This window comes from Centruroides vittatus, unplaced genomic scaffold, assembly GCF_030686945.1.
Source record: "Centruroides vittatus isolate TY-2023 unplaced genomic scaffold, ASM3068694v2 scaffold_2931, whole genome shotgun sequence".
Lineage (NCBI taxonomy): Eukaryota > Metazoa > Arthropoda > Arachnida > Scorpiones > Buthidae > Centruroides > Centruroides vittatus.
The window spans coordinates 188,486-203,308 of NW_027122696.1; the positions used below are offsets into that span (position 1 = coordinate 188,486).

At 28.9% G+C, this 14,823-nt stretch overlaps 1 protein-coding gene across 2 annotated transcripts; it reads right to left on the reverse strand.

The window, feature by feature from the left end:
• Positions 1-706: 706 nt before the first annotated feature.
• LOC136987973 (alpha-tocopherol transfer protein-like) lies at positions 707-13,278 on the reverse strand. 2 transcript variants are annotated; one of them, XM_067285742.1, is made up of 8 exons: positions 13,258-13,278; positions 7,845-7,947; positions 7,090-7,332; positions 5,043-5,236; positions 3,070-3,183; positions 2,249-2,612; positions 2,132-2,174; positions 707-1,114 (listed from the first exon to the last, which is right to left on the reverse strand). In XM_067285742.1, exons 2-6 carry the CDS (start codon positions 7,939-7,941, stop codon positions 2,259-2,261), a joined length of 1,002 nt encoding a protein of 333 aa, XP_067141843.1. In that variant the 5' UTR covers positions 7,942-7,947; positions 13,258-13,278; the 3' UTR covers positions 707-1,114; positions 2,132-2,174; positions 2,249-2,258. The 2 variants fall into 2 exon arrangements, with proteins under 2 accessions (XP_067141843.1, XP_067141842.1); XM_067285741.1 differs by lacking the exon at positions 13,258-13,278 and having other exon boundaries at positions 7,845-7,977.
• Positions 13,279-14,823: the final 1,545 nt, after the last annotated feature.

Consider the following 14,823-nt stretch of genomic DNA (forward strand, 5'->3'; position numbering starts at 1 on the left):
ATAGAAATTAGAGCTATTTCTGACAGACTAGTTACACTTCACCCTTCTTGTATAATTATACAGATCAATGCTAATTCCACCACCAAGTGTTCGGTAATTTTATTCCACTCGGCCAATTATGGGCTAAAATTAATTAGTAGTTTAATCCTTAAAAACATTTATTTAATGCCTTAATAAAACCCATTTCTTAATACATAAATAAACCTAAGATACAAAAGTTTATTTTTAATTCGGGAAATATCAAATTATATAATTAAAACGAGTATATAGTTCGATCTAATCGAATTATTAACTAAAGTAATATTTTTTTTATTGTTGACTTATTTCTTTTATATTTTACCTAAAAATTAAAGATTTTAACGAATAAATAACTATAAAACATTATTTTTTTTATACTTTTGTAATATTTAAACATAAAAATATAAAGATTTATACTCATGTTTCTCGTAATCATTTAATTATGCTGCAATCACAACCTAGTATATCAGGTTCCAGGTAATTGAACTTGATGTACTGTACATACAAGAGAAATGAGACAATCGAAGTTCATAGGAAAATTAGGTCAAGAACAACTTTTCCCTGCTAAATCGCAATCTTTTATCTTGAATATATTATAATTAAATGCCGCAAAAAAAAAAAAAATAATAATAAAATAAAAGGATAAGGTAAGAATTTTAACATATTAAACCAACATATAAACTAACTATTATGTTCTAATAAACTATGTTTTAATTCGTTACAATTGTGTAAAATGTTAACGTTTATCAATAACATAAACTTGACTTCTTTACGTGCGATTTACAATATACAGGGCAAAGGATGAGAAATGATAAAACAAGTGAAATGATAAAACTTTCTGACAACCATATTTGTCACCGACACATTGTGTTAAACAATATATTAGAGTAATACTGAACCTTACTGTAATTTATTGTTTTAACACAATGTGTTGGTTTAGACGCAACGTAATAATATGTTTTTTAAATTTTGTACTCATAAATTATATATTTTATATGAATTTTTTTCATTTAAATTAGATGATCATCGTATTAAATGCCGTATGGATGACATATTTCTTCTCGGATTTCTTCGTGCTTGAAAGTTGCAAAGGTGACTTCAGGTAAATATGTAAATATAAATTGCCATACCATAATAAAGACATAAAATAAAAGTATCAAATAAAATAAATATTGTAAATATGGGTTAGTTTAATATTAAATATGAGAACAATTCTGAATGAACAATATTATTCTATTATTTATAAAAGAAGAAATTCATACATAGAGAAGGAAAAGTACAGTATTTTATGTAGATAGAATATATACAAACTTAATATAGGGCCTTCCTAATTACTATTACCTTCTTAAAGAGCCAAAGAATACTTGTAAATGGCGCTTTCTCGTAATGTCTAACAGAGTATATACGCATCGTAACTATACATAAAGGTAGTTATTATTTGATGGGCTACAGTTTACAGCAACACTAGATTTAGTGCCAAGTTTAGAGGTGAACAAAGGTCGAGTTTATATAGCGAAGGTGGCAAACTGTCGCTCGTGAGCAGCATGCGGCTTTTATAGATCCTTATTGTGTCCCCATATACAAATACAATTTTTTTATATTCTCTAATTGCTTGCACATACATAATATAATTTTAAGTTTTCTGACTATTGTATAGTGTAATGTATAGTACTGTACATATGAATTGTTAAGTAGACTACAATTCGCAAGTTTGAATGGGTACTAAAAGCTTAGGGTACATTCATAAAGTCGAAGGAAGCTCCATATCAACTATCGCCTGAAAGATTTCCCTCGTTAGTAGCGAATTTCATATGATAAATACTGCTAACCAACAGCGAATAAATTATAAATTTTAATATTGTTATTACAACATAGAAATAAATGTGTTTGAAACATCAGAGAAAAATATATTTTCCATAACATTAGCAGAAGTGAATATAATTAAACACATATTTACTTTTTCTAACTATTGAGTAACAGATAAAATTCGCGAAATAATAAAAAATACAATCAATTAATTGAAAAAAATATATTTTAAAAAACAAAAACTTATCAGCAAACGAAATTATTGTTTCTATTAACAAATTCGGAACATCTGTAAAACTGGATTTACCTTTGAAACTCGAAGTACTGCTGTGTAAGAAAATACAGGCTGTCTGTAAAGAATTTACAGAATTAACATATTCAATAAAACTAACCCCTAACAAGTATAAACATAGAAATTTTATACCTGATAAGTATTAAAAATGAGTAATTTCAAATTCAGAATCTTCTTTCAAAGCAGCTATAAAAGCTTCTGGATTATCAGAATGGCATTTAAATTTTTCTTCTGATTTTTCTATAAATTTTTTTATCTTTTCCTCTTCTGCATCCTCGCCAATGTATCTGAATTTGCCCGCAGTAAAATTGCTATTTATTTGTTCTTCGTACAATTTCACGTATTCTTCGTTTCTTATAAACAACTCTTCGTTAGCTTTAAGCATATTATTTGCATCAGTGGGGTCGAAATCGGGTAAATTCCCTCCATATTCCGAAGGCAAGCAATCTGGGCTGATGTATTTGTGTAGAGATTCCATGTCAGAATGAAGAAGAAACTGTAATTAAAATCTTAATTTCAGAAGTTGATTCAGATATCATATCTATACAACTAAACGGCATATAAAAATTGTATGTAAGGGGCTAAACAAAATTTTAAAATTCAAGGATAAATCAAATTATTAATGGATTGGAGAATAATTGTATTATGTTTGGTGTTCAAACTCTTTTCAGCTTTGCCACAATATAACATAAAAGATTTATAGAATTTGTATGTACAGTACTTGTATTTTAGAATGATAATAATTTTTATTATAAGTTCTAGAGTTAATTTCTTATCCAGATACATTGTGAGATTATAAATAATATTTTATAATATTTGAATTGGCACTAAACATATCTATGTAAAAATATATTTGATGTGTATTTGTTTATATATATTACGAGAAAAAATGAAGTCAAACATGTCAATAGTATATTACTATATAAACTAATGAGAAAGTTGAAATTACTTACCCTCTTCTGGAGTTTAGATGACAAAAGTGGAAGCATAACGCTTAAAATTGCCTTTAAGATGATATTCATGTTGATATGATGTATTGCTTTATATCGAATTGGATAGGAATTTTTCTATATAAAAGATATTTAAAAAATAAATTTCTCTTACTAATTATTGCCATAAAAATTTATTCTTTTTTACTAAATTTCGTAAATTATTTATTTAATGTCTTCGTGGCCATAAATGTAATGTATAGGCCTACGTCACACAACTGCAACATACATAGGATTAATTCGGGAAGATTTTCGTTATAAATTACGGATAATCCTAACTGCTAGTCATTTCTTAATCCAAATTCATTTCTCTAACTATCAAGTGAGCATGAACAGACGATCCTTGCAATGCCGGCACAGACAAGCAATCCAAGAAGGAAGCAATCGTCGTGGATCGCATTGTTTTTGTGTTTTGTTCGTTTATCGCGACAATTTTTCGTTAGGTATGCGATGATTTTTTATTATTTTTGCTCGTAAATTTCATTATGGGCAATCAATCGCGTCAGGGAGTAGCATGAGCATTGTCATTTTGAGCATATGTATCACAAAAAAGAAGTAATGGACCCCATTTTGTATTATATTTTTGGATTTTATATCTCAATTAATGGAAAATAGCAAAGTTTAACCTTCCGTATGCCCGGTGAAGAAAATTTCGCCGTGAGCCTGGTGGGGTCCAGAAGACCCTGAAATAGAACACTACATTATATGGCCCATAAAAAAAATGTGTGTATTATGTTAGTATATATAAATATAGTAGATTTATAGAGACATATTTAAAATAAAACCATCATTGATTTACGTGAAATATTTATTCACATACTACATAATAAAAAAACATTAACTTTTTCTGTTATAACAGAAATAAATTTTGTTTTGGAAATAATGACGTAATCTAATCGTAATCTAAGTATTTTGGCTTTATTTTAATGGCACATGATATAATTATCTGTTAAGGCAAAAAAATTTAATCTTCTTCAGTTAAAATTTGAAATCCAGAATTCAGGCATTTTTCACATAGTAATTTCGCATGTTCCTTGCAAATAGGTCTTGATCATTCTTTACAGACGCCCAGCAGCTGCCTAAACGTTTATCTACTGACACCATGAACGTGTCAAAAATCGAACAAACAAAAAATATTACTTGCAATTTTGCAACGCAGGGAGCCTGGTGGAGTCTGTGACGCCCGGCACTCACGCAAATACGTCTTGTTCGCACGATATCGGGCGATGCACTAAAAATTTGGTGGGGATTGTCAGCGCATGAAGAGAACTGAAGCTACTAATAACCTTATGTCGCTAACGCCACTATTAAAATAGTTGTGAACTTTTAAAAATGAGTCGTGCTTCTGAGACCCCACCAGGCATACGGAGGGTTAATCAAAATTTATTCATTAAATTTCGACAGCAAACAGAATTTTTTGAGAGACATTGAAAACGCTTCATTAACAAGAAAAGGAGAACGATTTTATTTAACCTTATTTCTTTATCGGCTTCTCTTCTTAATTCTCTTGTACAATTTTAACTTGTCTTTTACCAAAGCTCTTTATTTTCATCTAAATAGTGACGAATACATTCATCCCTGTTCATTTAGATGGAATATTGTACCAAATGAAGAGGGTATTCGTCCGAAATACTCATTGGAGTCAACAAAATTCAAATTATATACAGTCACCATAAAGTCATTTGTGTTCGTTATGATAAGATTCGTTTGAAGGCATATTAATGGCAAATTGATAGATTTTACAGTTATCCAAACATGAATCATCGTATACTGGCCTATCGTCTGCAATCTGTGTTAAAATACCAAGCAAATTGCTAATGTTTCATGATTCCTCAGGAGCTTCAAAATTGAGTTAACCTGTCTCATTATTTATCTGATTATATAATAAATAAATTTATTTCTACACATTTACTAAATGCTAATTATAAATTACTCACAAGTATAAAAGTCACCAGTGAACTGATGATTCTCGGTGAAAAATGATAGAAATGAGTCAAGGATAAACCCGCTGAATCAATAATAACAACGATTTTTTTTTCTTGAGTTCTGTGAAAATTTAACTGAAAATCCAGTACAAGCATTGTTTCTCGCAACATATCAATACCACTTGCAACAGAAGTATCCCAATTACCTGTAAACGAAATTGTACATTCAATTATTGAAATGTATTTAAATAAACTGATATATAACACAGCAAAAGTACGAAGAGCAGTCAAAATATCACCCTCATAACCGTAAAATTTTTCGACTCAAGCAATCTCGAAACATCGAGATATTCAAAAAAATTCGGAATTTTCAGTACATGATTGAATGTTAGAATTTACACTTCATGTAACGTAAATATATCCCTTCTATGGTCTCGTGATTTTCCACCCCCTTTTGATCGTTCGGCACCTAACAGATTTCATTTTTTATCTTTAAATTGTAAAATTTTTGGCTTCGCTTCAAAAAATATTATTACGTCTTTCTTTTCTTTATTTTTTCTACTTTTAAACAGCGTAAAATATTTTCTTATTGACACAAATGCTTTATTTGTGTCGAATTTAATGTAATTTGATACGTAAAACGCAAAAAATAAGCATATCAAATTTCAACTCGCCGTAATTTATCTCATGTTTCACCGATCGTCATCGGGTTTGTTTGTAAATGGGGAAGAAATATGACACTTTCAAGTGAAGTCAGTAGAAATTTCGTACTACTGCGAAAAATATTGTCAATATACCCCACTTTACCCCCTACCGCGAAAGTCAATAAACGTTAATTGTTTTATGACCCTATTTTTAAATGCTTCTTTCTGACTTGTAAATCGACCAATTGAAAGTTTTTATTTTTTTATTTTTACTCATATGAATGTTGTATTTAAGATTTAACAGATATTTTCTTTGTATTTTTACCCATAAATTTTATTTTTAATTTTTAATATGATATAGTCGTGTGTTAGACTTAACTCGATCACCTAATATGAAAGTTGACATCGCTAAAATATTATTCAATCCATCAAAATTCTTTGCTAATAGTTTAGATATAAATGTTTTCTGTGCATGAAATGAAGCAATCAAAAAAATAATGTGTGGACCATCGAAAATTCGGCAATTTACGACATGATGTTGAATTCGTAAATTCATCTATTTATAAATAAAAATATTCTCGAAATTTCATCAAAAAAATGCATTTGCAACAAATACCTAAATGAAATTCTTACGCAAGAAAAAGAAAAGTACAATTAGCGCAATTTGTATTAAAGATATTAATTTTGAGAATTTTTGTCGCTGTTATTTCTCGCGCAGACAAACGCGATTTCTCGCATAGTATAATGAGACATCACTGAGCTTAATAATAAATTGCGATATCTCGTTTCAAAATCAGGCTAGAATCGATCTTTTTCTTGAAAAAAAAAAAATTGTTGAGAGAAAAGAATTGATAGCGAAAAAGATGGTCGCGATCGACGATAGCGATTATCGCGAACTCGTTTTTTTGCTATCGCCCATAGTCGCGTGGAAGCTTGTGAGAAGCCGGCACTTTTTCGAATTTTTTTCTGAGTAAACTCGGTACGCAATAAACGTGTTATTTGTTGCATTTTTCGCAGTTCGAAAAGATTGGAGAATTTACATTTTTTGAATTTTTTGAAAAATTTCAGAAAAATGCCACCAATAAAACCACCAAAGGGCTTCTCACAGAAGCCGGGCGATCATAGAAGAGAATTCGGGTGGTTAACAAACCCAAGAAATTTTTCGGACGGAGTCTGGTGAGGCTGTACCAAGTCCCTGACTACCCAGCACTTCTGTTACACCCAAGCACAGACCCAATAAAGCTGGAAAAAATTCTATTTCAAGTGCTCTTGAGACCAAAAAGTAAAAAAGTAAACGTATTTTAAAAATTACATGGAATTTTAATTAATAACTAAAGTTCAATCCGTATCGTTTCTGAAATTTTTGTAAATTTTTCCCTGAAAGTTGCGAAAAAATAAAGAAAATTCCTACTTACGAAATTTGAAAACATAAATGTAACTTCCATCTTGATCGAGTTTTGGTAAAAACTGCATCATATTCAATTCTAAAGCATGTCCCAACTTGGAAGGAAGAAGATTCTTAAAATATTGGGGATATTCTATTCTAACTTTGAAGTAATTTTTAAGTAACTGAAGAGATCTTTCAATATCATACTTTCTAGCACGAAGAAAACCAAGAAGAAAAATGTCATCCATTTGAAATTTAAATCCTTGATCTCCTGTTGAAAAATATATTCATTAGTTTATAATATTTGTTAAATTACAAGATAGAATTTAATAAATTTTTTGAAAATGTATTTAAATTATACATTATTTTTTCTATTAAGCACAAAATAGTTTTACAACAATTTAGATTTAAAATCATTACATTCATTTATCAATCGTCTTTAAATTGAATCATATGGCATTAAATTAATAACGTGTTTGTCAAGTAGATTTTATACTTGTTAGTTTAAAATGACATCCTTTGTTTTATAAACAAACATTATAATAATAAAATCTGTTATTCGAGTGTAAATATCGCTACTGTTCTGATAGGAAATGGAAATCTTACTGCACTTCTTATCAGAATCGCAAGAGGAAGTATCACGTAGAATCATACAGAAAGTTTTAAAATAATGATTATCAATTTAGAAACTTTTAAATGCCACAAGCAAATTGATACAATTTTAAATAAAAAATAATATATTAATTCTTTTATTTTTTATGAGTAGTAAAAGTCTGTACTTACTGATAATCTTTTTGAAAACTTTTAATGCGTTTTCATCCCAAGAGAATTCTTCTTTCTCTTCCTCAAATATTGAATTTTTTATGCTTATTTCACTCATATTTTACTGAAAATTTAAAATAATGTTTACTACTTATAACATGTTTTTAACTACTACTTACATAAGAAAATTACCTGTACTTATTTATTCTATTTATAAAACAATAAAAAAAAGTAGAAAACCTTGAAGTAAAAGTCCACTTCATTTTATTATACACCGGTTAAGACAAAATGTAAATGAAACTAAACAATTGTTAATTAATTAAATTTTAAGATAATCGATAACGAATAAATTAATAAATGTCTAGAAATATTAAAGTTAAAACAAGATTTGCAAAATTCTCATTTGTAACTGATATTATATATATTTATCCTATATAAATGCATATATTTTTAACAACAGTTTTGAAACATTTCATATGGAAAATGTAACACTTTTTAAAATAAAATATCATTTTCACACGATGTATTACAGCTTCAATCGAAGATAAGATCAAAATTACGGCATGGAAATAACTAAAATTATTTTAACTGCATGCCAGGGCTGTAAGGAAAATTTGTTTTTTATTTTTAACTCCAACTTTTTCAGTATTTACTTAATGCAAAGTAGTTTTTTAATGTATCTTATTTATCAATTAATCATCTTACCTAGTTATTTTAGTCACCGAATAATATAAACAATACTAATGACAGATTTCTACTCGTCCTTACCACAACTGTTTAACACAAGAAACAGTTGCAAATATCCTTACACATTAATTAACTGTACAAATTTACAATTTTTATCTAAGAGAAATACAAATTGAATTGCGTGCTTACCTCTCCTAACATGAAACAGTAAAGAATATTAATCGCTTAAACAGAATTTATTTTTATATCTAGATCTATTGTCCAATAGAATGGGATAGTTTCTTATGACGTCGTGGTATAAATAATGTACGTTGCTATTATCATTACTAGTTATGCATATAATAAAAAAAAACAAACACTACAAACATAATGGAGAACTAATAAATAACAGTTTTTTTAACATCAGAAACAAGATAATAAATTAAAAGAAAATATTTATTAATCTTAACAGCACGAAGGAATAACTTTTAGTTTTATTAACTGATATAATTATAAATATTATAAGATATGTTTCCCAAAATGTGCCAACTTGAAACGTTTAATTTCATTTACATCCTTGATATTTTATTATTATTATTATTATTTTTTTTATTTATTTTTTAGTCATACTAGGACGAACCCATGATGCGGGAGTACAAAATCAAAACATAACATTTACAACAAAACTAATATACAAATACAATACATAAATTTTACAGAGAAACTGAACATATACAAAAAATAAAGAAATATATTACACAAAACGATAACATTATATATTTAACCAAAATATATATATATATATAATAAAGAAAACAAATGTGGGGAGAACTATCCGAACAAAGAATACTATATAAGTAAAAAAGTAATCACACCCACCTAAAAAAGAAAAGCAAAAGAGTTAAGCAGTCACGTCTAACAGCGGATAGACTCCCAAAAATCCCTTGCAACGAACACACTTTAAAGGAAAGAAGCGAATGCCACCTTTCGGTCAAATCAAATATTTTAATATGCAAATTAACACAAAATATACGCCAAACTTCGTACAAAAAGTACACTGAAACAATAAAACAATAATAGATTACCTAAAAAATAATTTAATTTTTTGAACAAAATTAATTAAATCAAAATTACATTCATTACCAATGAGGGCCAAAAACTTATCAAACTGAATACTAGGAATACCAAAAATACTTTCACGTATTTTTTCTAAGTTTGTACATCTAGCTATCACGTGAAAAGCATCCAATGGCAGATCGCCCTGACAATATATGCAAATTTCTCTGCGATGGTTCTGTAAAAAATTAAGGGAATTACATCTGATTTGCATTATCGTGGAGCAAATATTAAAAGAGAGATTATTGTTATAAATCAAGCAGTCGAAGAAAGATTTGTTTAAGTGCTTATACCAAACATTATAAGAACTTACATTAATACGACGATTTAAATCAAAGATAAAGTTGTCAAAATAATTTAATTTCAAAGTAGCGCAACAGTGATAATTATTTAGCAATTCATCAAAATTAATACCGTTATCAGCACAAATTTTCCTTAAACCTTTGGACCACAGCAGATCCCTTTTATTTAACACATAACCTAAACACGTTCTACTCCATCGCTTTTCATCCAAATCAATAGTCCTAAAGATCCAATTCAAACACTTATTTAGTATTGTAAAAGACAAAGGTAATAGCGAACATTCAATAAAAAAGCAAATATCTTGGGGTACAACGAGGCAAACCAAATAATCTTTTAATAAAATTAGCCAGGACCGGATCCAACTCATCAGATTGATAACCCCAAACCTCGGCAGCATATAACAAAGATGATGTGACAATTGAATTAAAAATCTTTAAACAATCTTTTAAATTACGTAGTTTAGCCGACCTACACATCTGAATAACTCTATCAGTTTTAATAAAAGCATTCCTTTTCACAATCTGAATATGGGATTTATAATTTCCGTTAAATTTAAATACAACACCCAAATATTTATATTGAGAAACTACCTGAATCACATCGTTTCTAAATTTTTATTCTAGAAAAATATTTTTTCTAGTTTTATTAACTGATATAATTATAAATATTATAAGATATGTTTCCCAAAATGTGCCAACTTGAAACGTTTAATTTCATTTACATCCTTGATATTTTATTATCTCTACTAAATGTCTAGAAAGAATTTTCCATAGATGTTTTTCTAATAGCCTGATTATAATTACCTTTATGAAGTTTGAATAAATATAGACAATCATCGATCAACAACGAAGTTTCTATGCACCATCCCGTCTACGACACCTGAACATGCTGCAGCACTATCTGCCTCTGCTGCAGCACTATCAGCACTAGTAGCAGAGTAACATACGTCGTCTGGGCCTGTTAGGCAACTTACCTTATTTGAATTTAATTATTTTTCGGAGTGATAGAATAAGATAATGAAAGATATAGAAAACTTATAGTAGAGTTTCGTCTCGGGAAGACTTCTATCGTCACTATTTAGATGTTAGACAGATACAAATGCATGGAAAAAGTGATCAGTCCGTATATCTGGCGTCAACCTATGACTTGTGTTCAGTAAGTTTTTAAGGAAAATATTAAATTATATTCTACTTATTTAGAATAAAACGTCAATTTTGTTCGATATAACACTTCCTGCATTACATAAATAGATCGGATTTTTATATTTACGTTACCTCAGCTTTTAATTTACTCGACTTCAACTCGTTTTATAACATGACGGATGAAAGATTTACTCAAAATATGGGTCAGTGAGAAATTTAAATTTTGTTTGACATTTAATTTCGTTATTTCCTGTTACTATAATAACACTAATGTCTGTACAGTATTTTACAAGTAGGCCAGCCTAAAATATATCTATATATTAAGCTTACTAAAATGTGTTGAAGAATTAAGTAGATTAGATTATAAGTCTTCTATTTATTTTGTCTTTATTAAATAATATTTTGTTTATTTATTTAAAATGATCTCTTTTCGAAATGATTTATACGCCGAATGCTTTTTCATATGAACCCAAGTCCCTCCGCCTCGCAACTATTTGAATAAAATCTTAATATCGCGAGTTAAGACGTGTTAATGAAATACGGCGAAGAAACACTGCCAAGGACTATCTGTCAAGAGATAATGCCTCCCGGGGGTTTTTTTGTTTTAAATTATTTATGTATTGAATCCAATGTAAACCGTTGAGCAACAGAAAGTAACACTATCAATATTTTATACCCAATTGTTTGAAGTCTCATGCATAAACCATGTTACATATGTTTTTTTCTATAGAAGGAGCTACAACATGGAGGCAACCCGTTTCCTTCGAAGTCAGAATATTGTCTTAATTAATGTTTATTTGTAATTGATTTTGCAAAATTTTTCACACGTGTCAGTTATTTCAATTGATTTGTATACTTCTATTTAATTCTACATATAAAAAACGATTAAAAATAATTTGGTATTTATTTTAATTAAAACAAAAAACACATTAAACTCGAACTAACTACTCACAATTTAAAATTAATTTAATAGTTGTTTATGGTAAATTGTGTGCATTTCATGGATTGTTCCTCCGTTCTCCTATCTTAATCCTATAGAAAACAGATTCTATAGAATCTGGCTTGGCACGGAGTGAGGAAATGAGGAAAAAAATCTTATTACAACAATGGCAGATAGATTTTAAAAAGTAATTGATAAACAAGGTGGACATATTGTTTATTAATAATAAATAAAATCACTTAAATCCACTTCAACATAAATAATATCATTTTGGTACAAGAATAGCCTGTACAACATTGTTAAAATTCATTTATATCTATATTTACTTATTGCTTTTCGATAAAACTACTATTATATTATATAAACCAATAATCAACTCTTTTATATTCTTTGGTAATGTGCTCTATTATTTGTTTATTAATGTCATTATTTCACAATGGCTCTAACAATACGAAGCAGAATGTATGTATAGCTCAATGAGATCAAAAACGTGACGATGCCTATAATTTATTTATCGATCCGATATGCATTTAAATTGCGAGATGTCGTGACGAAATCAATTTTAAAACAGGCAGGTGTATGTCCTGCGGTCGGTAATGTGCATGTATGACCGGTTCTGGAATTGATAAGCGTGTTTTTATCTCTTTTAAATTACCTTACTTTTGAGGGATCTTCATTGTAAATCATAATGCGTCGTATACACTACACAGAATAAAAATGGTGTTTTATTTCATAAACTAGATATACGGTATTATATTTATAATTATTTATTCTTTATTAACAATCAAGTAGAATGACATTGGTTGAAATATCTTTTTATACCAAACATTACAACATCGTTGTATGTTTGGTGTTGGGTAAGTTCAGCAAACGTTACAACAATGTTGTAACGTTTGCTGAACTTTGTTTGAAAAAAAAACTTAAATAATGAAGGTTAAATAAAAAATTAACATTAAGAATATTTATAAAATTGTAAATTATAGATAAATATTATTTATAATATTTAAACTATTTAAATTTATCAACGAGTTTATATTTTTCTAAAGAAACGTACATTTAAAATTTGAAAACCCGTACTGTATCATTGACATTTTAACACGCATAATGCACATTTCAGGAATTTTTACGTGCTTGTGTATGTTAATATATTGTGATTCTAAATTGCAAGTATATAACTTTCTTAATTATTTATTAATAAGTGATAATTCAGAAACTTAGAAGACAACGTTTCTTAATCTTTCTTTAAAAGACCAAAAAGCAGACTTACGTGTTGACGATCTACACCCAAACAAAGCACCAATATCTCAGACGTTAATGGTAATTGCGTTAGGTTAAACGTAAATGTTGCGTGTTGTCTTGTAAAACACTGACATCTTACATCATACGTCTACAACAGAAGGTCGGAAGAATTGGGAGTTTATATGAATGAAGGTCGTCAATAGAACTGCAGCTTTAGAGTGCGCGATCCACCGGTTGGGAATATCTGACTTGAAAAACAGGTTTTCTAGTTTCACATAAACAAGGAAAAGTGAAAAAAGGTTAAGTGTACGTTACGCCATCTGTTGATAGTCATTTGTATTTTGCTTAATGTAATTTGTATGTTTAATAATCGTTAATACAACTATCGAGCCGACAATTTATCAATATTAAATAATAATGAGCACAAAGCTACATTTAATGTTAGTTTTAGCTGCGATGACAGCTTACAGTATATTTGACAGCCGATTTATAATTAAATACCTTGCATGTTAAGTAATTGTATTGCGATTAAATGTAGAAGACATCACTGATTTACAAAATGCTGTGATAAATTAAAGAATTCACTTCTGTTAGCAATACTGCTCATTGTTCTTTGAGGAATATACATTGTACAAGGTATAAAGGATCCAGGTAGATGAAATTTCACGATGTTTACGTTGTGACTCCTGATGTTTACATCAGGAGGACACAGATTCAGGAGACACAACGAAACTTTTTCAGGTGAATGACGAATTGAGCTTGCCCTCATCTAATTTGAGTGGGAGAAGACGAATATGTATGCCAATAACTTGGCAATTGTTTACCTAACCCTTCGGCCGGGTCAAATGTCGAAAATTCGAAACAAGTAACTTCGGAGAATCTAACAGATAAGTTGAAAACACCTAAACAACAGTGACCTATTAAAGATAAATGTATGTGAAGTTAGAGACTGCTCTGTAAAGGTCTGTAAAACTGGTTTTTCCGTTTATACTCGAAGTGATGCTGTGCAACGAAGTACAGGATGTGTACAATCACTTGACAGGAATAACATATTCAATAAGAGAAACTACAACATGTATGAGAAATAGTATTTTGCATTGCATATAATATAATAATATTATTATAGCCTCTAAACTGAATAACAAGAGCAAAGAACCAATTAATAGTAAAATACACGTATTGTTAATTAATAATTCAGTTTACAGCTTCACTTGTACTTGTCAACCAAAGTATTATTACATAGGTGAGACGGGTAGAATGTTAAAAATTCGAATAAGAGAGCATATAAAAGCTGTGAAGTATAATTACATCAACTCAGCAGTCGTCACACTCTGCAATGTTTATGTTTTTATATACATAATAAAATAAGAACCGAAGAGAAGAATATAGGCGGAAATACATATTCGTTCTAAATTATAGAAAGAACACTCTACTTTTCCACAGAAAGAAGTGTTTCTTTATGATTTGTTCTCAATAGCATCTTTATACTAAGTGTCGAAGGGTATACAGATCTAAACTTAATATGTATAAAACTATCATATTATAATTAATACAAAATTATATCCCATACATTGTTTTCAAATTCTTACATCTT